The sequence below is a fragment of the Epinephelus fuscoguttatus genome, linkage group LG19 (genome assembly GCF_011397635.1).
Source record: "Epinephelus fuscoguttatus linkage group LG19, E.fuscoguttatus.final_Chr_v1".
NCBI classification, from domain to species: domain Eukaryota; kingdom Metazoa; phylum Chordata; class Actinopteri; order Perciformes; family Serranidae; genus Epinephelus; species Epinephelus fuscoguttatus.
In genome coordinates, this window is record NC_064770.1 from 15,406,882 (window position 1) to 15,432,636 (window position 25,755).

Consider the following 25,755-nt stretch of genomic DNA (forward strand, 5'->3'; position numbering starts at 1 on the left):
ACACAGAGTCACAATGAAAATCAAGTATGTATTCATTTATAAATGAATTGATAAATTAAGGAGGGGAGGGAGAGGGGATGACATGCAGCAAGGGGCCACAGGCTGGATTTGAACCCGGGCGACTACTGCAAAAACCTTGTACATGGGGCACTTGCCGCCCGCTATACCCACTAAGCCACTGATGCCCCATCACTGTGTTTTCTGAAGAGAAATTTGACCATGTTAGTATACTGAACCAAATGTTTCTTTTAAAGGTCCAGTGTGTAGAAATTAGTGCCATCTAGTGGTGAGGGTGTAGAACTGAAACCTTTTCCACTGGCCAAGTGTGTAGGAGAGCTACGGTGGTCGACATGAAAATGCGAATGGCCCTATATAAGTCAAGTTTCCACCAATCAGCAGTTTAGTTTAATTTGGTGCACATTTTTTTCCTTTTCCATTGTGAGAAATTGTGGATGGTACTGTTCCACACCATCCCCATTTTTTTTTATCACCCCTCTGTTGAGGTACCAAGGACATTGATCCGGTACTAAAAGGTGGAGCTAGAAACACTGCAGTCTGTTGATTGGTCATTAAAGAACTGTCACTCTTGCTCAGGACTGAGTTGTGTTTTGAAGGTTATGTATCTACTGCTTATGCTGTGGCAAGTTTTACATACATTAATAAACTATAACTATAAAATGAAAGGATCTTTTGCTGCCTTTACCAGCCGCTGGAGTCAGAGAAAAAATAGTTTAATTTGCTGTGCTGACTGCTGGCAACTTTAAAGGTGGAACATTTACTTGTGATGTTACTCAATGCATGAGCTGACGACGTGACTCCACCTCTTTTTGGATTACAAACATTTTTAGTAATGAGTGGATCTTCAGGTATTTAGAAAATATATATTAATTTCAACCAGATTATGTGACTGGCATATATTTGAATTCTCACAATTAAAAATAAATAAATAAACGTAGTGATGCATTGTTCTGGTGCACTCTCTCTTGCCTGACAAGGACTAAATGCACAAACCTGCTATTTCAAAATATCCCACTAAGACAGACTCTCACTGCAGCCTGTTCTTTTTTGTTCAGAAAATGTTGGCATGCAACCCCGTTCTGTGGACAATAAACTCGGTGCAGATTTCCCTCTGTATCACTGCAGAAGAGGAGATACAGTGAGAGCTGGACGGAGCAGTGAGTGACAACAACCCTGCCCACATTTAAGAGTACTGTCTGGGTGGAAACCCTAAACGATCCAGGGCCTCGGTACATGTCCTCAGGGGTTATTTTTGGTTCTAACAGTACTATACCAAAAGTTTTTGGTGGAAACAGGGCTTTAGAGCCAGTGTTTGATTTGTCCGCTGTGGGCCACTGTAGAAACAACATGGCGGACTCTGTGGAAGATGACAAGCTCATTCGAAAGTAACGAAAACACAACTATTCTTATTTATAGGTGATAATACACTAATAAAAAACTGGACTTGTAGTGTAGTGGTGGACTAAATATTAAATAGGGCTGGGCAATATTTTGATATTATATCTTGATATAGTCTTAGATTTTGGATGTCATAAGTATTGTCTTTCCCTGGTTTTTAAAACCTGCATTACAGTAGTGGTGTAACTTTCAGAAATTACCAGACTGTTCTAGGTGTCCTGTCATTAGCCTTTACCTGCTTTGTCATAATATCCACATTACTGATGCGTATTTATCAAAATCTTATTGTTTAAATACTTTGAGAAAGCACCAATAGTCAACCCTACAATATTGTCATAATATCAGTATTGAAGTGTTTTATTTAAAATACTGAAACTTTGCCACTGGTATTAAATAGGCTTACAGGAGGTGAGGACCATTTTAAACAGAGTCCTTGTCAAGACACAACACTGCTGCCAGCACAGTGTTGCTGTTTTGCATGTAGTTCATATTACAGATACAGCTCATTTGAAATTACTATCATAGTGCTACTCTAATAAAACTGATGAATGGGACCCACATCCTGTTAACTATAAAATGCTTTGCATGTTGCCCTGCCCTCTACTGGACTGAAATGAGCACAGCATATAACAGGTAATGCATTAGCTGCACAGTATGTGAGTGTAAGGCAAGACTGGAAAACCTGCCATGAAACCCTGAATATTAAATAATAACATACATTAAGACCTGAAACAGCCAGCACAAAGTTGTGTAGTTGTGAGAGAAGGACCCCTAGTGGGGCAAATAATGTATAAAATAAAATACACAGTAGGTGATTGTGATCAGTAGTCATTTCTTGATTTTTTAAAAAGGTCTGACTTTGCCAGAAGCTATTGCTATGTAATATACATTCCCTTGAAACAGGGTAGCCAAGCTCTGAGTCCTCCTCACTAAATTTATGAACTTGATAAGTGCCCGCCACAGAAAGCCTCTTCCCATTCCACTGAATGATGGAGCATGCAGAAATTTACCAGCTTCTAAAACAAGAAAAAAAAGACATAAAAAGAAAATGAGGCAGAAAATGGGATAAAATCTAAGATTGCCCTACAGAAATGAACTTTGGGAAGGGTGTGATGGCGGTGATGTGTGTGTGCGTGGTGGGGTTTGCAGAAGCAGACAATGCTTCTTATCTCTGCACTTGTCCATTTATTGAATCTTTATCCCTGTGCCCTGCTCTTATTCTCCGGCTTGTTGCTAAGTTACTGCCACCCGTGTCCAAGAATTGCCGCGAGAAGAAATGACGAAAATAGAGAAATAAGTAGAAAAGCTATAATAGTCAACTGTTCTGCTGGCATTAGGCTCTCAGTGTGGGTGGATGGTGCAGGTAATACACTGGAGCCGATCAAACCCCCATTCCAGTATTGAACAATTTGGATCTATTGGCTCCAAAGCCCTCTGTGACGGTCACCCCCAGAGAAGAATGGCATTCTGGGGAGAGCATAGCGTTGGTTGTCCTGCGTAAAAAGCCAGAGACTGGGTCAGATGGCAGCCAATTAAGACTAAACAAGAAGCGAGGACGAGGGCTGGAGGAGGAGAGGGGGATGGAAGGGTCCTGACCTGTGGTACAGATCTATCTGGAGCCCTTTAAGCTTTTCACTGAGTCCGAGAGTGCTGTCACAGGGAGCCAATATCAAAACGCTCTCAGACAAAATCAGTGTTTGGTTAACCACAACCGGCTTACCCTTTTCTGCTTTGTTTGGTTTAACTGGCGTGTGTGAGGGTCAAGTGAGGGGATATGAGTTTTTTCCGCAGGTGAAGGGTTGGCAGGCTCATAAAATGCACCCCCAGGGTCTCTGGCGTGGGACAATGTGTATTTGTGTTGTGGTGTTTTTCTATCTGATCTGCCTTCCCCTCCTCTAGTCCCTCTGGAGCTGCAGCTTCCCTCTTGGATGATGTGTGGAGAAATTCAAAATAAATAAATAAGTGAGGATGCATGAGGAATAGAGAAATGGAAAGAGTGCATTTCCGTTGTTGTTTTTTTTTTAAGTGCATCCAGATTTCAGAACTGTGGGAAGTCTAATGTGGCCTGCTGTTAAGTATAACCGAGACAGCTGGAAAGAAAGTTGAAGGAACAGAGAAGACTTTATGTGGCAAATGAACGGGCAGAAAAGACAATTCACACCATGGTCGCCTGCAGTACTGAGATGTGTCTAAATGGAAATGAGGTTAATAGGTAGAGGCTGGTGGGATGCATAAGACACAGGAGAGGAATTCCTTCAATTGGATTCATGAAATGTGTAATTTGTTTCTCAAACAAACAGATTTTCAGCAGCCATTCGAACAGACATGCTGCAGGAGGAGCGCTAGGAACACACACACACACACACACACACTGAGTCTAATATCCCCCTGCAAATCAAAGTAATGAAGTCATTAACTCCTTAAAATAACTTTAATGACTGATGGTTGCTTAGAGTGGGGTACCACTCTGCTGTGACACTGTGTCCTGGCAATCTGTAACAGTATGTAATTAATGACTGTATTTACCTCTGCGTGATTAAGACTCCCAAAGGTGGAAGCCCCTCGGGATCAAAACACGGCCTCTCAAGCGTTCTCCGTCATCTCGTGATACTTGGTCTATCCATATTTAATATCCAAAACACATTCTGTTAATGCACACTTTACCCGCCTTAGTGTTTCCTGGCACATAACTGCACTCACTTTCAAGCACACGCAGGGACACAGCGGCTCCCTCGCAGTCCTGTGGGTGCTTTGATCGGCTAATAGGAGAGGAATCTGTTAATCAAAAAAGAGGGAAGTTGCGAGGACAGTCTGCTTCCCGAGGGGCTTGAAAGGGTGTGTCTGTTTTGAGTCCCGTCAGCTCTGTGGCAGCACCACGGACAAAAAGGATGTAGGGGTAAGGAGCAGGGGGGGTTGGGTGGGGTCAAACATCACCTCCTTGTTGCTAAGGATGTCTTCACTTAGTTTGTGTTGCTAGGCTGCCAATTCCCTCATGTTAAGTGGAACCCTCCCCCATGCCCCCCTTCCCCCCTTCTCTCCTCCGTCCAGGCGCCTCATCGCTCCCTCCCTCTCCTTCTCCTCTAAACCAAAATAACTTCACCAACCATCTGTCACTGGGCTCACAGGTCTACTGTTGCTTAGGAACAAGTCAGACACTCACATTCATGTCTATATGCATCCTCATAAGAATATAGCTTCATATAGCACCAGTTAGATACATGTCTCCGTCTGTGACCGCCGCTTCAATGAAATGTGCAGCAAATCCCCAGTGATCCTCCAAAGAGTGTGACGCTATAAATCAGCAACAGGTTCCTCAGTGTATGAAGCTTCATAAAGGGGAAGCTTCTTGAGGACATGTAATAATGACATGACAAATTTAAAAAGATTGTGGTAATTAGTTCAAAAGAGCAGCATGTCCATTGAAGTTCCCTCCTCCTCCACTTTGCAGCCACTTTCTCCTCATTTGTAAATTCTTTGAAGTTTTATACTTTCAAGCCTCGGAGAAGCATCGCCGGGCTTTAACTGTAGCTGAGGATTTACATATTGACAGAGAGATGAAGTGTAAGTACAAGCTACTTTCCATAATCACCCCGCAATAAATAATAGACCAGAATCAAATTGCACAGCTTTGATTTACATGCTGCCAATTAATTTCCGGGAACCAAATCCGCAGGCTAACGAGATTACTCAGGCTTATTGTAAATGGACAAAAAAATATACTCCTTGTTCGTCTGTCATCAGCCATTAATAAATGATCTGAAAGTAAACCACATCCGGGCTTATGAAAGGTATTTGTGGATGGAGCTAATCATTGTTTGTACACAAGCTTGTCAGTTGGTGGCTGAAAGCTGCTTACCCAGACATCAGGAGCATCCCAAATTGGATTTCATGGCCTGTGTTTTTTAGACAAACAGCAGATTAATTTTCTGCAGACAAGACTTGGGGAGTGGTTTTTTCCATCAGCCTGTTGAAATCCTTCATTGTAGCTGTTCAGTTTCACATGATATAAAGACAAGTGAGGTATTGGCTTAACACAGGAAAATACAGTTTCTCTGCTCTGTCTTTTAACGAGCATTTGAGTGTGTTCATATACAATATAATTACGTTATATTAGCGGTATGGGGAGTTATAGCACCTGCTCTCCTTTGCTGATGTAATTAGATAATAAGTATCAAATTGGTGCACATTCAGGGTAGTTTCCAATTTGATTACACTACCTCAGTTCTGTGATTTTAGGTTTCCTTAGGGGGGGCATCCTCCCCAATATTCAAACTGTTACTCTACAATAGGCAATCTCGCACCGCTGTCTGAAATAGTCATTAGTATATGTAATCATAATCAGAAATTTTTTATAAAAACTGCAGTTCTGTGTGTGTTTTGTCCAAGTGGTGTTGCCATACTCCAACAGAACACAGCTTATGGGCTTATAAGCTTAATGTCTTTATTATGTTATAATTGTCAGATAGCCCAAGTGTCAGTAGACTGTATAGCTGTACTTATGAAAAATAATATAGTAGGGAAATTATTTTGCGGGGTGGAGGTGCCTCCAGACCCCCTGGAAGGTTTGCCCCCCCGCCCAGTGTTGTCTCCATTGCCATGGCTCTGTCCTAAATTTGAAATGCTTTAAATACCACAGGACAGATTCGCTGGAAATCATACTGTATCTCTCAGATCATTTCCCTGCTGCACAAACTGGCCTCCTTGGGCAACTTTCAAACCTACTGGGCAAGTATCCATCCATCTAGTAGCAATCTGTGGTGACGTCTGGCAGAAATCTGCTTCTAGTCATCAGGAAAAAAAAAAAAGGGAGAATCTTGCAGACATGTCACAATTTTCAAACAAGTTTCACGTATGGATGGAAATCAGCTGAAATATTCATAAGAAATCTAATAATAAAAACACTGGAGTTATTTTAAAGTGTAGGTAGAAGGACATTATGACTAATTAAGTGCTGACCTTAAGAGAAAGAGCTACGTTTTAAGCAGTTCATCTAAAAGTCACTGCTATTACTTTAAAGTCTGACAGAGATACACAGAGATGATACTGTTTAATGTAGACTGTTACACCAATAACAAAAAGGTCATTCAAAGATAAATGCCACATTACGGCACTGTACATATCAACATATTTTATTCAACAGATGCAGCCTGTCAATACCGTACCGACCTCATACAATAAAACCTCCCATTATGCATGCAGGAGGATGTGAGTGATGAGGGAGAATACCATTAGCTTCATATAGACAGAAGAATACTCTATTATTGTAATAAGAATCAATAATGCTTTGCTCACCCAAGGCTCATATTTCTTCACAGATAAGGCTGCAGGGGTTCCACCTCCACTTTAGGAAACCGGTGTCCCAGGCAGCTGCAGCAGTTACACACAACACCTGAAAGACAAAGCGACATTTGAGCAACACATGCAATAAAAATAACGAACAGTCTACTCTTCAGGGGTTTCATTAGAGCCGCTGCCTGAAAGGAGTCAGCAGGCGCAGTGGAAGCAGGGGAGACAATATTTCTGATAAATATTTGCCATGGTTCAATCGTAGATTATTAATTCATATCTTCATTTCTAAGTTATAGCTCGCTGTGCCTATATTGGTCTCTCTCTCTCTCTCTCTCTCTCTCTCTCAGGGGGGCCCTAAGTCACATTGACAGTTCCCTCAGCAACAGGCATTAAACTCTATAAATACCTCTTGAAGTAACAGACGACAATCTGCAACACATTTTTTGATCCTAATTAAACTGAATGTTTTCAGGTTTTAAATGATTTTCATCACTTTCATGAGAAGCCTTCAAAGTTAATGTATGTCTGAGTCAATATTGGTGAGGCTTTCAGGTGTTACTGATAGGTAGAAATGAGTGCTACATCAGAACCAGAGGAGCACACTTCAAAGTGTCCACGTTTAAAAGTCAATTAGCCTCACTCATTCTTTACTCTTGAATTAAGAGGCTAACGGGAAGTGCCACCTGTTTGAAATACATTCACCTGATTTTTAAGCAGTATTACTGCACTATTCAATATAGATATAAAAAGAAACGTGGGATAGTTCAATGTGCATCTGATGACAATTTCTTATTTTGCATTAGAAACTAATTTTAAAAGAAAATCAGGTCAATATTAGAATCAGACTGAATGATACACGTTCAAATTGAGTTTTCTCATTTATTTATGTCTATATCTCCTACATCAGAGGAGCAGTGCATTATCTAAGGCTATCTGACTACCTCCCCTGGTAAGGAGTGGTGGTGTGGTCCAGGGGGAACTCATCATCACTTTAAAACGCACCAGAGACTTGGCACAAAAGAAGCGCTCGCAGGCGAACACAGACGCAAAGGGACTGTCTCTTATTACAACGGAGGGAAACACGTTTCGCACCTTGCGCGCTGTCCAAGAAGACTAACTTAAAGTCAAAGAAACGTGGACTTTGAGTTGAAGAAACTTACTTTTGGCTGCACCTGGCAACGCTCTCTGACTCAACACATTCCGGTGATGTGGATGTGGTCATTACGCACTGAGGCTCGTTTAGTTGGACTCTAAAAAGCGAATTCTTTTTGGAGTTTCTTCCTCTTATTTTTGTGTGAACAGTCACATGACGCAAAGTTTTGCTCGGAGTCCAGGTTTTGTGGTGAGACTGTGTGCCTGCCAAGTGGAGTCGCGTGTCTGTTTGTTAATAACCCACAAGGAAACATGAACGTCTCCTTCTTCGACGTGACCCAGGGCGCGCTGTTTAACGGGAGTCAGACCCTCGCCGGGACTTTGGCGACATACTCCGGTAATGGCACCGACAACGTAGTGACCGGCGACGGTGGAGGGTCTCTGGTGCTGGTGCAAGACGAGCGCAAACTCTTCGTCATGCGTGTGGTGCAAATCGCGGTCCTGTGCGTGTTGTCGCTCACAGTCGTGTTTGGTATATTTTTCCTCGGGTGCAACCTGATGATCAAATCGGAGAGCATGATTAATTTCCTGGTGAAGGACCGGAGACCCTCCAAAGACGTGGAGACGGTCATGATCGGGCTCAGCTAGAGCATGGAGAGCAGGTACTGTGAAGAAGTGGAGCGAAGATCCGGTATGAGGATCTGGTGCGCGTTTTCTACTGCAGGTCAAGATCTGCATCTGCATGTACTTTTCAAACACGCTCTGTGTGTGTGTGTGTGTGTGTGTGTGTGTGTGTGTGTGTGTGTGTGTCTTAGTGAGGAGATAGAAGATATGCAAAAACTTAACATTTCCTTCCGACAAACGGCTACAGGAAAGTAGTCCAGCGACCAATGTCCGTGCGTAAAGCTTGTGCGTAAAACACGGGAAATTGTTTACACGTGGGCCGATCTGTTGAATCTTTTGACTGAATTAAATGTTGCCAACTTGAACTAAGTGACGAAAATGTTTACAAGCTGTTACCTCATTTTTTTGTTCATTGAGTTTTCCTTTTTTTTTTTTGTAAATTTGAAATGATTGTTAATGAATGTTTTTAAAACTGTCAAAAAGCATGATTGTGAATTCTTAATAGTTCCACGTCTGCCAGTGTATAATGTGGACGTGATGGACATGTGGGTATTCTCTATACAAAGTATTTTTCTTGGTCTCGTTTGGTAAATACTTGATGAAATCTTGCACGTTTTTCAAGGAACTCCGTCACAGCTTTATAGAGTGTTTCTGGTCCTGTTTGGCATGCTCGCTAATTGATATGTAAAGTGATTTTTGGACCCGTTTTGCACTTTTTAAATCACTGATGCTGCATGAATTATTTTGTACCAAAAAAAACCCAACAACTTGAAATTGCAGCATGCAATTAAACATTGAAATGACCACATTAGACTTTGTCATCTTTAATTAGCACGAATGTTTGCAGAGATATTTTTCTTACAGTAATGTGTTTGCCTTTCAACATAGATCTGGATTAGCAGTCTACCAATCTCACAGTGTAACCTTTTCATTTTGAACTCATAACAAATCAGACAGTGTTCTCTAATGTGATCTATAAGCACAAGATGGAAGCATCAAGTGAATATATTAACACACTATAGTAGGTGAACTTTTAAACTCATAGGGTAATTTTTTTATAAATGTTAAAGAAGCTACACAGGAAATGTTATTTTACATAGCTTCAAATGAAGATAGAACTTTGAAGCAGTGATATGATACAATCACACTCAATACTTAGGCACTCAGTTAAAGCAGCACAGCATTTATTGTGGCTTTATATAGAGAGGCGATGAGAGGCCAGGCTGAGTTATCAATCTCATAGACAACAGGCCGCCAAGCTCTTATTGGCTTTATAGCATTTAATCTGATCTCTCTGCACAGTGACCAGCTGCAATCAAGAAACATTCAGGCTGGCCTTGACCACTTAACTTCCCAGCAGCCTCCTCTGCATCTTAAGAGTAAAAGCATGGCATTCAACGCTCACGTTCTTTTGTGCAGTCAAAAGTGTGTAAAGGAGAGCATAAATGTGAGAAGGAGACACATACGTATGTCACACAAAGAGCACAACTGTCCATGTGCTTTAAAATATCATGACTCTTCCTGCCCCTCAGTGTCTGCACATCTTCCTTTCCTTTCACAAGAGAAGAAACTTTCCAATTTTTATTTCAGCCAGACAGAAAACTCACAGGAACTGTCATTATGTGTCAGATATTAGATTTCCTTTGTGTCCAGCTCAGCATTTTGGTTCAATTTCACTTCTATTTCTTCTCTCTATCTGCATCCCCTCCTTCTCTCTCGTGCTCCACTCAGAAGCAACTACTGTTCTCATTATTATTTCAGTACTTGTTAGGAGAGCTGGGGTAGATGAATCCTTACAAACACACCCATGCATCCACACATGTGCCTATTCACCATGCACACATCGGACACTGATGTGCAACAGACCGGCAAATTCTGACCTCAACCACAAGTATCTCAGAAAAACAACATGAATAAATAAAACTCATTAGATAATTAGTCTTTAACAGCTGAGAACACAGACACAACACTCATTATGTGTGCATATGAAAAATACTGTGTATTTAAACATGTTGACATGGCGCAGCCTGTGTGTGAAGTGCATTATTGTTGCAGGAATGATTCATTCATGCCTACAAAGATTAATGTTTAAAGTCTGATCATTATATTTTCTGTTGAAGCAGGACACTATAAGCACTGTTGTAAATGGCAGGGCTGTGATTTCACTCAAATATAAACTGTAGATACCAGATTTCATATTGAGAGGGGGTTAAGAGGTCAGGCTGAATTATCTACTGCAATAAATGTAGTAATGTTGGTGAAGAGAGCTGCTATTAAGACAGTTTATGACAAGTCCTTTGTAAGCCTCACCTTTGCTTCTACAGTCTGTAATGTATCTCCAGGGAAAAATAAATACAATTGTTCTGGTGTTGTTCTCATGTACCAGTGAATACTTGTTGGAAACAAGGACGCATGCATGCTATTTTCGGAGAGACATTAATCGTTCAGTTATTAACTTGTTGCACAGAAACTCAGTTTAAAAAGATATTGTACAGTAAATCAGGCATTGCCTCAACACAACGGCTGAGGAGGGGGTACAGTTAGAGTGGGGCTGAATGACAGAGGGCCTGGAACAACAGGGTTTATATATGTGTGTTGTTTTGCTGTTGTCAGGTGGCTGAAAAGTTTCTAGCAGCTCCCCTGCCTGAAGTTAGCCCAGTTCCAGACCTGTGCTGCACACATCTCCACTTTTTTAACCTATGTAAATATATCTGGTATTGTGCTCATTGAGGCCTGTTTCCCAGGTTGGATAAACAACTGAGTCAATCAGAGCTTTGTAGGCGGGGATGTCAGAATGTCACCGGGATGTCACCTTTCTGTGCCACAACAAGAAAAACAGCAACAGAAAAATGCCAAGAAAACACACGGACGGGATCAACACAGCTATAAAAGTTGCCGTAAGATGACTTACAGAAATAACCACTCATAAATTGGCATATTTCTTTGATCAGCGTGTCAAATGTTAAATACTTGCAGCAGCTGTTCCCACTGGCCATGTATGTATCGACTGAAACTGACAGCAACAGGGTGGATATGTCACTCACTGACATTTCAGCAAGACTGCAACCAAGGAAGCAAAACAGCAAGCATCCATCATTCTCTGCAGCAGAACAGTGGTGACATCGGTGTAAACAAAAATAATAAATTTGATGTTTAGCCCTTAAAAGGTACTGCACGCTTGAACATGTTTTAATGAGCTGTAAATTAAATGACATGACTGTAATGTGATGAAATGCATCAATGCTGGTGTTCATATAGACATTTTTACATCAAAAATCTGCATTTTAAGGATTAAAAATAGGTCAACACGCCACCTACTGTTGTAGAAAAGCCCTGAACTTTGCAAGGCCAATGCTGACATATACAGTCAACCTGATGGGGCTTATCTATGCCTGAAAACTTATTTTAAAAACAGGAACGTTAATGCCCTCTAATCATCTTAAGCCTCACATGTTGGTGTAAACTGTCAGGTTTTCGGAGCTTTGCAGACGGCGCACTGCATGTAGTTGCAAGTTTCAACTCGTCTTGATGCAAAGTTTTGGTCTGAAGTGGGCCTTAAGCTCAGACCTGAGGGCAGTTTAATCCTCCCCTATACTAGGATTCGCCTTTAAATACAGCAAGAGCCAAATGAATTACTGCTTGTGCTGCTGGAGCACCAACACACACTGTCATGTCTTTCCCCAAGAAAGAGAAATTGAGGCTTTAAAAAGGAAAAGAAAGAAAGGGAACAAAAGCAAACTGAGGGAAAACAGTTTTGTGAGATTTCTTTCAAAGGAAAGGTGAGCGCATCTAAGACAGTTTAAGAATGGTTTAGTTAATATCAGGGCGGCACGGTGATGTAGTGGTTAGCACTGTCGCCTCACAGCAAGACGGTCCCTGGTTCAGTCCCAGGAGGGAGCCCTTCTGTGCGGAGTTTGCAGCGTGGGTTTACTCCGGGAACTCCGGCTTCCTCCCACAGTCCAAAGACATGCAGGTTGGGGATAGGTTAATTGGTGACCGTACGTGTGAATGTGAGCGTGAATGGTTGTCTGTCTCTATGTGTCAGCCCTGCGATAGTCTGGCGACCTGTCCAGGGTGTACCCTGCCTCTCGTCCGATGTCAGCTGGGATAGGCTCCAGCCCCCCCGCGACCCTCAAGAGGATGAATGAATGAAAATAGCATCATAGCAACAATGTTGTATGGCAAGAGTAAACATTAACATGTACCGTATGGCTTCCAGTTTCAGAGGCAGCCACGGAGAGTGGAGCAGCAGCAGGTCCTTTATCATCTCCTCTTAATGTTACTAAGGACTTGAGACAAGGTGAGCTCATATCGTGGGAACTAAACGTTATTCCAAGCATTCATTTGTAGCAGTCTCAGCTGAAAGGAGCTCAATAACACTAACATCAAGTAGACTGCTTTTTTATATTAGGATATAACCAGGTTAGAAGGTTAATATCAATCCTGTATGCCTCTATCTTGGTCTGTCCTTGTAGCAGATACGAGCAAGAATGTGTGATAGAGAATGATGGAAGTGCGGGGATCAAGGAAAATGATGGTTGCTTAGGGTAGTGAGAAGGATGAGGAGAGGACAGAAGAAGATGAAGACTGCTTATGCATAGGGCCCAAAATATGGTGCTACACCTGCTTTATACTGCACAAAATAAACATCACACAACTATGAGCAGTGATGCTGAAAACTGCAATTTAATAGACATTGCTGATGGAGAATCGCTGCTAATGAAGCCAATGTTTCTTTATAAGCTGATTCAAGTAATAGAATTCACTGAGCAGCTCAAATCACATTATTTTTCGTGTATTCTTCTGTGTGACAGTCACTTTTTAAGTTATTTATCCTGACTTGGCTGAATGTCAATGAAAATTACTCACCATCTTGCACTAAAAGTTCTTATTTTCTCACTTCAGAGGCACAACGAGTCGCCCACGATCACTGAGCATATGCTTAAGAGTTAGCATGGAGCACCACCCATGTATCCACAATCTGTCGTGGACACATGGATGGTGCTCACGATGGTGCTTCTCTTCACCACTTGAATGATCCACAATAATCATGGTATGCTCGGAAGTCATGTACAGTTATTAGCCCACAAGTTGAACTACTTAGCAAAGTTGGGTGTACTTCACTGTAATAAATGTGCAAAGAGGATATTAACAGGCTAATGTTGCAGTGCCAGTGCAGGAAAAACATGTTAACCTTTCACCCCAATCAACATGCGAGCAGTTGTGCAGGTTTGGAGTGTTTCAAGCTCTCGCTCCATAGGCTGCTGTACATTTGCTTATCAAGCAGCGTCACCACTGACCTTTTACAACAAAGACCTCATGGAAAATAATGAGCCGTGCTCTGGCCATGAAATAGCGACAAAAATAATGGTGAGTAAACCAGCAGTGGCATGGAGCACTTAGCTGTAATAAAGAAAACTCTTCCAAGAAGCGTGGCTTTGAGTGAAAATACCTAATATATCATTGTGAAGGCAGAAGGTCTCTTGTTGTGCTTCGCTTTTCACCAAACAAGTTTGACACACACACAGATTTGTCAGTGTAGGCGACGCTGTGTGTGAAAGCCTTTTTGAATTCCCTCAGTATTTTTGATTGGGGGATACGATACACAAAAGATCTGTTTTCTATGCCGCTGCAGGTCCCACAAGGATAAAGTGGCCTTTCTCAGCCCCATTCAATCTGTTTCTAATGGGATGTGTTGTATTCAAAGGAGGGAGCAATAATAATACATGCAGTGGAGTCGAGGAAAGGAAACAGTATTTCATGTCTCACACAGGTGAGGGGATGTAAACACTTTTCTCTGTCTACCTTTGACCCAACCACACACACACACACACACACACATTAGAAAGTGGTATGACTTGGGATACGTCTCAATAGGTATGACCAATGCCCCACCTGACATCTACACTTGAATTTTAGCATAAATCTTGCTTTCATTTCAAGTTAACAAAGCCTGTTAAAGGTGCTTCCCTTCTCTTGCCACTAAAACACTACCATACTTCACCTACCAAATAACTATCTGTGTATTAATTATTCCCCCTTCTGTTCTGAATTTGTGAAGGAAACTTTTTCTCGTACACCTCTGACGAACGAAGAATCCATCAAAAAACCATGTTGTGATGGGATCACTCCAGTTGCAATCAGCGACTTAAAACAAATGTGGGCCAAGGGTGTAAATTGGGGTGCCAATGGCCCATTCCCTACTTCCTCCCCCTTTCTTCTGACCCCCTTTGCGCCCTTCATTTTGATCTTAACTACACAAATAAGCCCCGTTTCCACCAAACACTTTCAGTATGGTACCTTTGGAACCAAAAGTAACCCTTCAGACATGGTACCTAGATCCTAGGTCCCCTTAGCGTTTCCACTGCAAACAGTATCCTTTCATGTAGGTGGGATTGTTGTCATTCACTGCTCCGTCCAGCACTAGTACTTCCTCCTTTATCAGTCTGCACCTTGTTTATCGTCCTCAGAATGAGGCTGCACACCGACATTTTCAGAACAAAATAGAACAGGCTGCAGTGAGAGTCTCTCTCCGCGGGATATTTAAAAACAGCAGGATTGTGCATTTAGTTCTTCTCAGGCAAGCTCATGGGTATAATGTTGCTGTAGCCCACAGGAGCGACGCTCGCAGATGTTTCCTTTTTCTCCAAGTGAGGATTGGAATATTTGCAGTTCACGTAATCTGGTTGAAATTAATATATATTTTTAAACACTTGCAGATCCACTCATTACTAAAAGTGTATGTCATATAAAAACTAAAGTAATGGTCAGAGTTGTGAAAGTGAAATTTAAGGTGTGTGGATGGATTCACATCATCAACTCATGCATTGAGTAGCATAACGAGTAAACGTTCCACCTTAAAAGTTGCCCGCAGTCAGCCCAGTGAATTAAGTTATTTTTTCTCAGACTACAGCTGCTGCAAAAGGCAGCAAAACATCCTTTCATTGTATAGTTACAGTTTACTAATGTATGTAAAACCCTCCACGGTATAAATAAGCCTCAAAACTAGCTACAACTCAGCCCTGAGCTGAGTGACTGTCCGCTATTGACCAGTCAACAGACTGCAGTGTTCATAGCTCCATCTTTTAATACTGGATCTGTGTGCTAGGTACCCCAACATAGGGGTGAACAAAAATGGGAACAGTACGGTTCCATTACTACCATCCACGACTATCACAGTGGAGATGGAAATAAAGTGTACTGTACTGAAATGTACCGTACCTTACTGCTCGGTGGAAATGGGGCTAATCTGGGGCTTACCTTATCTATGCTCTCCTCAAAGCCAGACATCCATTGACAAAAAAAAGTAGTTTTACCTCACTGAACACAGGGGCTTTGGGTCTACAGTACCACTGCCTCAATCAGTAGCTTGTGTGTTATTGTGTGATTTTGCTGAATCCATACTAACCATTTAAAGACCAAAGTCACACAAAAACTAAAACAAACTAACTGGTCGAGGCAGCAGTAGACCAGTAATGCCCGTGTTCAGCGAGGTAAACTTACTGCATTTGTCAATGTAGCATGGCTTTGGAGAGAGCGTAGACTTTCAGTTGAATTCCCCATTGTAAAGCACTGTCAATTTGCGAAGCATCCGAGTGGATAAATGAGAGTTAAAGATGTTTTGATATAGCTTTGCTGCTGTTAAACGCAGACCCCCATGACTTCCATTCATCAAGAATTGTTTCTGTTTTTGGATTCTTCATTCACCAGATGCATGCAAGAAAAATGTTGTCCTCACTAATTCAGCGTAACACGGGGTGAGTAACTGATATACACATGGTCATTTGGGAGGTACTTCTTTAAAACAACTGCATTCATTTTTTATTGTTGTGAAACCTCTCAATGGTTTGAGACACTTAAAAAAATTGGTGAGGTAAAAGCACTGGAAACACACACAAATACACACATACACACACTTTTCCTCCACATCACCCCAGGCATATTGTGCATGCTGCATCCAATTCAGTGGGGAACCAACAGTCCTTGCATTCAATCTCATGAAATTTTAAATAAATCTATTATGCGCAGGCAAATGAACAACAAACAACAAAATTGCCTCATTCTTTCTATTACCCAAAACACTATGAGGTTACCGATTACGCACACACGCATAAACACATACACACATAAACATTTAACTCAATTAACTCATTGCAAACCATCCACAAAATGATACATGTACATCATATCACGCTCACAAATGTGTTTCTATGCTGCATGTATTCCCAGCGTGAATGTGAGCATCATTTGCCAATGTGACTGTTGTTAATAACACAATAAGACTGTGCTGTCAGCTATTACCAAGGCGTTCTTCCATTTTTTTGGTGATGTGATGTGTCACTGTGCTTTTTTACCTGCCTGAACTTCGCCTGGCAGTACGTCAGTGTGTTCTCACTCCAGCAGCTCTGTCTTTTTATGCCCTTTATCTGTCTGCACTCTCTACAGCTTTCTTTGTGAGACACTACGAACCAGCAGTGCTTCATATAAATACAGGCTGTCATGTAATAATGGATGAAATTCAAAATAAAAATAAATAAATTGAAATAAATTAAGTGGAAATGTGGCTCTGGGACATAAAAGGAAAAGGAAATTGCCAGCGAAAATAGGGAACAACAAAAGCTCTACAGTTAAAAGAAATTAATTATCTTCCTTCTTATGAATTTCTTGACGGATGAGAACACTTTTATTTGTGTGCCTTTTAAAGTGTTTGCAGTTTTCTAGAAAGAGCATTAAAAAATAAAAAAAACAGCAGAATTTAACTTCCTCTTGCAGCTCTCCCCTCTTTGTCCTACGCCCCACCCACCAGACGACCACGGGCACATACACGCACTTTATACAGTAGCCCAGTGTTTCCTGTACACTGATTTATTTAATCTTATTTCATTGTAGAGCTCTTTCTCTGATTGTCAGACCACATATGGTTCAGAGCTTGAGGGTCATCAGTTCAAGTCCCTATCTGGACCAAATATGGAGTGTGGACGGTTGGAGAGGTGCCAGTTTGCCTCCTGAGCACTGCCAAAGTGCCTTTGAGCAAGGCACCAAACCTCCAACTATTCGGGGTGCCTGTCCATGGGCAGCCCCCTTGCTCTGACATCTCTCCATTTAATGCATGTATAAGTCCTGGTTGTCAATGCATGTATTTTGGACCTGTGTGTATATGACAACAGAGCGAAAAAATTGAATATCCCCTCAGGGATTAATGAAGTATATCTTCTTCTTTCTTAGCTACCACAAGAGCCTGGTCTCCGAAGTCATCAAAATCCGGCACTTGAGCAGTGACTTGCAGTGTCAGAAACCAACAAAGAAGGCATCCTTTAACATCAGCATGATATGCAGCTGGTTGCCAATGTAGTTTAATGGCGTCCAGCGGTATCAGGGGGAAACGCGGCAGGCAAAGGACAAAAGTTAAGGTGGTGAAAGTCCAAGTCAAACCCTGCTCTATATTCCTAAACCTAACCACATGCTTTTGTTGCCTAAATCCAACCATGTGTGTTTGTTGTTGAAGGAAAAATAACATCAATATCGACATAGTGCTTTAATTTTGAAAGAGACTGTATTTAAATGTTAAATTTCCTGTGTTTCACTCTCCGCTGAGCACCCATGGTGCACGCCCGGTCTGTTAAATAGCCTGTAACCATAACAACTGTGTGACACAAACTCAGTGCCTTAGTAATTAAATAATGTCAGGCTCGGTTGGGTTTGGACAGAAATATGCAGCCCGTGCCGCACTCTAATGGAAATGCATGTGACGTTTTGTTTTTTTTTACAATCTAGGAACCGTTTGCAGGAACCGTTACTCCAAATGTGATGGAACCGGTTCCGGAAACGGAACTTTGGACCCGGTCCCAAAAAAAGAACCGGATCTGGATCCCAACCCTAGTGACAACAGCAACAAAGTCAGGAGTTGGTGTTGTCTGCCTCACCGGCTCAAGCTGAATTTATTCGCTGGAGGTCCATCTCTGAAGTGGCTGCCCACTCTCCTCTCAGTGAGGTGGTCTGTAGTTGTGGGGGGATAGGCGGACATACTGTGCTTCGAGGCTCTAGCTACATAAACATGAACTTGAATAAGTTGCAGCTGTGAGCCTTTGGGTTCAGTTAGCAGTTAGCAGCAGTTAGCCCAAACTATTAGCGATGTCTTCTCTCATGCTCTGAAACGCTTTATCAGTATTGACAGGTGTTTTGTTTATTGTCAGACCTTCTTTCAGACTTTCTTCATGATAAGTCCATCTTCCATTGGGTTGCCAAAATGGGTTGCCCCTCTATATATGCCCCCCAGTATATGTCAACACGGTGATTTTGTTATGCTAATCTGTTCTGTACACACAACATCTTTGACAAGTCTGTCTGTCTTGGGTGAGGGATCCCTCCTCAGTTCATTCATTCATTCATTTTCCGTGGTCACTTATCCTGTTGAGGGTTGCGGGGACGCTGGAGGCTATCCCAGCTAACACTGGGTGAGAGGCGGGGTACACCCTGGACAGGTCACTAGACTATCGCAGAGCTGACACATAGAGACAGACAACCATTCATGCTCACAATCACACTTAAAATACGGTCAATGTAGAGTCACCAATTGACCTAACCTGTATGTCTTTGGATTGTGGGACGAAGCCAGAGTACCCAGGGAAGGCCCACGCTGACACAGGGGGAGCATGCATTGCCAAAATAAAACTGCCTACCCCAGCTTTAAAAGCAAAATATTAATTGCAGCTGTTATCTCAAGGAGGCAGTGGTATTACATTTTTAAAAGGTGAGACTCCATTTTATATAAGTCACTGTAAACAATATGCAAATTAATACTTGGTATTCACTGGTTTAGCTCTCACATGTGCAATTGTGTGTGAAGAGCTTAATCATATTCAGGAGAAAGAGATGTCTCCAATGAAATAAAACAAAACACACTGAGTAAAAGCCAGTGGTAGTGTGATCTTTAGCAGTACAGTGCAGCCTGGTGTGCTGCAGCTTTTATGCATGCGAGAAAAAGAGGCAGAGCAGGTACATCAGTGAGTGACGCACTGTTACAGATACTTCATGATTTCATTGAGGAAATCATAAACTATTCTATATTAAATTATCTAACGAGCCTCCAACCCGAAGGAAAGTTTTAGACGGAGCATAAAACCACAAAGGCTCATTGTCTGTGCAGGCCCTCGGCGGTAAGCTTAAATCTAATTCTCATGAGGGATGGCGAGTCATACGTTGCACTAAACCATCTTCCATCTCTGTTTCTGCATTTAATCGAGGATCACATCCAGGTCAGTCCTGCATCTGGATACACACACAGATCCAGTTGGAGCGAGGAGACAGCTCGGCACTGGGGGATCAAAACAGAAGAAAGGAGCTTGGCACAGGTTGTGTCTGATTAAGTCAGCATTCAGAGAGGAGCACTGAAGAGAAGGAGCTGAGACACAGTGATACCAGCCTGGCTGCCTGAGATGGAGACAATCACTGTGGGACTAATCAAGCACACAATAAACAAAGAGCAAAACATCCAACAGAGTGGGAGCTCATTCTGCCTAAAACATTAATATGCTCTTCTCTAATGACCGCGTCCTCTCGAGGGGATGGTGGGTGTCGCATACCATTGATTTCCGCTGAAAATCACTTGTACTGACCGTAAACTGGTGCACTGTTCTGCAGCACCATTACAAACCCTTCCCATTGCCTACACCCCCCCTCCCGCCCCCCCCAACCACTTACATTTAAATGGCCGAGCGCTAGATAATTGGTGTCTGTGTATAACTAGTTTATTATGTATTAATAAACTCACAGTGTGCATGGAGATGTGTTAATTGGCTCGAGTTGGTGGTAGGCACCATAGAAAGCTTGCCCACAGCCGGGGGAGGTGGTGGTGGGGAGCGTCTGTCAGTCAGCCCTCCTCCTTAGGGAGAAGAGAAAAAAGAGGAGAGCGAGAGGAGATATATTCAAAGCCTTATCTCACATTGCTTCCCTGGCTCTCTTTCTCCTTCGTCCCTACATGCCAGACAGCGGATCGCCAAAGACAGAATAACATCCACACTCTCTCTGCGCTGTCCTTCACTCTACCTCAGCTGTGTTATGCCACTCTTGTGCTCTCGTCGTCTCTAGATATCATCTCTTCCTTGTTGTCATTATGTCATTCACCGTTAGAGAATATGCTACTGAGACGGCTCCAAACTTCTGCTTCCCTAAAGGGCTCGAGGTAACATTGGATGGCCCCTAATGAGAAGGCGTACAGCCCTTCCGACTGTCCAGTCGCTCCAATCAGAGATTTACTACTCACCCGCAGCTTGGATTAATCAGAAATTATTACAACACAGCGGAAAACTTATTACAACCCTGTGAACATACGCTGGGCTGCAACATGTGGCCACCATTCAACATCCATTGTTGAATTTTGTCTTTCTTGAGGCTGCCCAAGTTTATCAGTGACAGACAGCGAGAGGAAGAGGACGACATTAAACCTTAACAAAAAAAAAAATTGATTGTACTCTTCACTGACATTATCTAAACAAACCTCACGCCACACACACCCACATGTGATTGTGAACACACACATACACACACTGCTACCAACACATAAGGGCTGCAGGGTGGTGTTGCCATAGGAACGGGGAAAGGTAATGGCCATGTTCTTGAGCTGATGCCGCAGGGGGTGAGGGGCAAAAGAGGGGTGTGTGTGTGTGTGTGGTGTGTGTGTGTATGTGTGTGTGTGAGGGTGGTGGAGGAAGTGAGTCAGACTTTTGGTCTAATGATAACAGCTCTAACTTCAAATCTGCCATCTTACTGTCAGCATCCCCACGACTGATGGTGGCGACAACTCGAGAGAACACCGGTGTACTAATAGGATAACATTTGAAGAAGTTCTAGGCAACAGTGCTGCCACGCCATTTACTTTTAATGCCTTCAGCAGAACATCCAGCTAATGTGGTTAATGCTGTTAGCTTTGATGCAGAGCGAACTGCTGGGCATCTCCATGTATGCCCCTCCCACTCCACCCATGGGGTATGAATAAATGATCTCTAATGCAATGGGCTAAACCTTAAACCAACACTGATGACCATCTATGTGTGTGTGTGTGTGTGTGTGTGTGTGTTATTGAAAGCCTAAAGCTCCTGGCTGCACAGGATTAGCAGTCTTGCTTTTCAAACAGAGAGCGAATGTTAGCCTGATTCTCTCTCTCTGAACCCTCTGCCTCGTCAACCACGTCCATTGCCTGCCCCTTTCAGGTACTGTCACACACCCAACAGTTTGAACTGCGTTGGTCCATGGGCTCATGGCCCCGTTTCTGGGTTCAAACTGGTTCAACACTCGAGCCTAAACCCCAGAGACTGTGAGTGGGCTTCCAGCCTGATGAACAAACTGTTACCTGAGTTAGTTCCTGTTCTGCCTGTATTAAAATACAGGTCATTACTAACTGGCGCTGACTTCCAGAGCGTTGCATTGGGGTCCTAAATACACTCGTCACAGTTAGGTTGTATCTGAATACCTGATTTATGGACGTCCTAGCCAAACCCAGTCCGTTCTCATTCCCATGCCATCAAAGTCCAGTGCTTTGTCACACCCCTTGATGTGTGATATCCATGCCAAAGGCCCTTGAGTGTGTGACGGTTCTTTGGCCTCTGACCTACTTTTTATTTGGTTGTCTGGGATCTGGGGAGTGGCTCATTAGGAGAGATGGCTAACACCTGATTTGGTGTGAATGCTCACCTATTTATATTGGGGCCTGAGCATTCATTCTCTCTCTCCTTTTTGAGTTGTTTGGTTTGTTTGATCTTGGGTTATTTAGGTTTTTTTGTTATCTTACATCTAAACACATTCACACACCCACACACTTCAGACATTACTGATACTGACATACACATTTAAGTTAGTCTATTTAAATAAATTTGTTTTTTCTACTTTAAAGTCACGTGTGGTCTCCATATTTTGTCATACCTTTGAGCCAGGTTGTGACAAGTGTCTTCCTGAGATGCAGCTAACTCCCATGTCAACCTATGCGTAGCAACGGGTCAAACATCAGTTCGTGTCCTGTGAGAAACCAAAAGTCGCCATTGCTTCAGTATACGATATCTGCCCAATATAGCCCGACACAGTGACGTATGGTGTTGGTTCGGATCAGGAACGACAATAAGTACTGTATGCGATAATCCATTGTTTCATCCCGTGTAGTGTGTCATAGTAAACAACAAGTGATGCCACATCTGGGACGCCTCATGACGTTCCAAAAGAAAGTCTAGCATGTTTGATTTTCTTTTTGTCGTTCACGACTTCTCCCATCATAGCCATCACTTTGACCAATAGGAACACAGAGCAAAGGGAAAATAATGGTGTGAAACAGCAGAGACACTTTATCAACCCGCTGAGTACTGCCATTAGCATCAAGCTAGCAAACAATGTTCTTTCTTCATATTGGAGGATATAAAGGAATAAAAAAAATTTAAAAAGTAGCGGGGCTTTTACTCACCACAACTGCAGAGGCTACCAGCTTCATTTGAAACAGACTACATCATAGATGGGCCATTATTTTTATTCACTCTGTATTTTTATACTTTTACTTTTATTGTGAAACATTTGCAGGAACTTGTTGTGGAGGATTCAGTGATTTGCAGGTTTGTATGCCAGTCTTCAAATGTTGCTCCATCTTGTGGCATTTTTACGTTACTACATGAACAGTTCAGCTAGCACATGAACAGACACAGTGACTGAAATAATAGTAATAATAATAAAAATAGGACAAGATTAACCTGATGACATCACACACGTCGTGAAAGATGACCAGGAATGATTGGTCGTGGACCATCATATAGTCTATCACATCTGTTGGCCAAGTCACAGTACAATGTTATGACTCCACAATCGTGTAATCTGTGTAATAGTGACTATCGGAACAGACAGAAGTGTCATGTAGTGTGAGCCAAGCATTAAAGAGGTGTTTATAAAACTGCTGACGGAACAACAAGGTAAATTATGACTCTTTCTATTCTGGATTTTTGAGCCATGGTGGTTTTAAATTTGTAATAGTTTCAGCGGGTGATATACCGCAAAAGTTAACCCAGAAACTAGAAACTTTTTTTCGCACATATACCAGGCGAGCAACTCCATTGTACTAAATCTGTGCCATCTTACTGTACGTTCACACCAAAAGCTGCCAGAGCTGCAAAATAGCTGAATTCGCTCTAGCAGCGCCGCTGGTAAAATATTTGTGGCAGCGAAAGCAGCTCAAGTCGCTCATGACGTCAAATTCTGAACGTTTAATTATGTGTCTCAATTTAAAGGAGCCGCAAAGCAGGTTACTGGCTGGAGCACAGAAATGTGACTTTGTGCATTTGCCTGAGTACAGAAACTTTCATGAAAACAGAATAAAAAGTCTAAATAGGTCTGACATTAAACATTAAACACACACAGCCTGTGTTGCGCTCAGACTTTGTCACGGCCATAGGCCATAGCACCTAAGGGAAACACTGTCAGTGGTTTGGGTTCGAGTGCCTACAGTGCGATTAGTTAAACTGGTGGTAAGGAGAGCAAATGAATTGCATTCCCGCTAATAACAAGCGTTCCAGATCACAAAGAAATTGTATAAGTACGTGTGCTTGTCCACACTTGTCTATCGATTCAACACAGAAGAAGACACTTGTCATTGGTGCTGCCGTGTGGTACCTGCGTGGATGTAGCCGCCATCGGATCTAGGTTCACAATATCCTCCGGGGGCCATGACCAGCATAGGGAATATCATTGGCTGGTGCGGGAGCTGCGGCAGGATGGGAAGAGGCTCCAGTGCTACTTCAAGCTGAACATAGATCAGTTTGACAGCTTGCTGCTTGTTTTGAAGTAGGAACGAATGTGTGGTAGGAACTAAAAGTTTCCAAGGATGTTCTCTGGTTTCCACACAACAGATGGACATCTACATTCCGACTGGTTGCTGGTCATTTGCAGCTCAAACGTGTCATAAAGTTAACCAATCTTCAACTTTCATTCAATCGATCAATTGCTTTATTTGTCCCCAGTGGGGCAATTAGTTTCGCAGCAGTGGGAGCAACACAAAGTACAAAAATACACAAATACACACAGCATAATAAACACATTGTGGACAAGCCTAATACTCACTCATACTCATGTTAAACACAAAAAGAATTAAGATGTTCCGCACTAATGAATAAGCTACCTTTTCCTCCTGGCGTTTAGAAGAGAGACAGCAGAAGGAACAAAGGAGTGCTTGTATCTGTTTGTTTTAGCAAGTGGGAGTCTGAGCAGTGAACCTGATGGTAAAAACTGAAACTGTTGGTGTAGAGGATGAGAGCAGTCGGACAAGATGGAGTTTGCTTTCTTAATCAGCTGTTTGTTGTAAAGGTCCTGTGCAGACCCAGTGATTTTACTACAAACACTAACAACTTTGTTTAGGAGATTTCTCTCTTTTACCCTAAAGGACTGAAACTAACAGATAAAGGAAAACGTGATCACAGACTCAATAAAAGAACGATAAAACATAGTCACAGCTTCGTTTGCAGCTCAATTCGCCAAACTGCCGCCGCTCATCGCTTTTGCAGTCCAAAAAGCCTCTAGTCGCCATATATCCATTGAAAATGAATTAGAACGTCACCTTTGCAGCTCTGGCAGCTTTTGGTGTGAACGTACAGTTAGGGTCCAGTATCTAGGTATTATTATAAATATATGGTTGCAGCAATCAATAAATTATTTTAGAACACACACAAACTCATAATACAGGCTGATCTTACCACTGAAACCAAACTGCTGCCCAGTGTTCATGACTACATTCATGTAATGTGCAAAGGTGGTTGTACGGTTTGTGGTCCATCTCCAGGTGGTTTTCCATTGTGAATAAATTAATTATGAAACCACATTTTGATGCTATTTTTGTGATCGGCTTTTTTTGGGCCTTTTTTTTTGGCCATTCAGAGTCCTCACAGGTGTAATTAGGCACCTCTGTATAGTTTTATTAGTAGTTTCCTGCTATGGGTGTTTTACATTAAAAGCATTCCACTTGTGACACACGGATTGGCTTTTATTGTTGTTTATTGTTTATTGTCATTCACACTGCACTTGCTGTTACCATGGCAACAAAATTGGAAGGGGAAAAAAAAGGAACGCCCCAACATTCCGTCTTTTGTGACGTCACTATACATTTCTCTGAAATTAGTCAATAGAGGTTCAAATCAAAGACTTGCACAGCTTGGGGGCTACTCAATTCATTTAGAAAGCTGAGTGAGACAGGAAGGATACACAGGAGTATTATCCACTGAACCACACACTGGAAACACAACACAGAGACAGAAAGATGGCAACAGCCAACGATAGTCTGGACTATCATGTGAACTATATTCAAGACTTGAAGAC

General features: G+C 42.3%; 1 protein-coding gene across 1 annotated transcript; it reads left to right on the plus strand.

Moving 5' to 3' along the window:
• The first annotated feature begins 7,738 nt into the window (after positions 1-7,738).
• rprml (reprimo-like) lies at positions 7,739-8,807 on the plus strand. The gene has a single exon (XM_049561361.1). It carries the CDS (start codon positions 8,110-8,112, stop codon positions 8,443-8,445), a length of 336 nt encoding a protein of 111 aa, XP_049417318.1. The 5' UTR covers positions 7,739-8,109; the 3' UTR covers positions 8,446-8,807.
• The last annotated feature ends 16,948 nt before the right edge of the window (positions 8,808-25,755 follow it).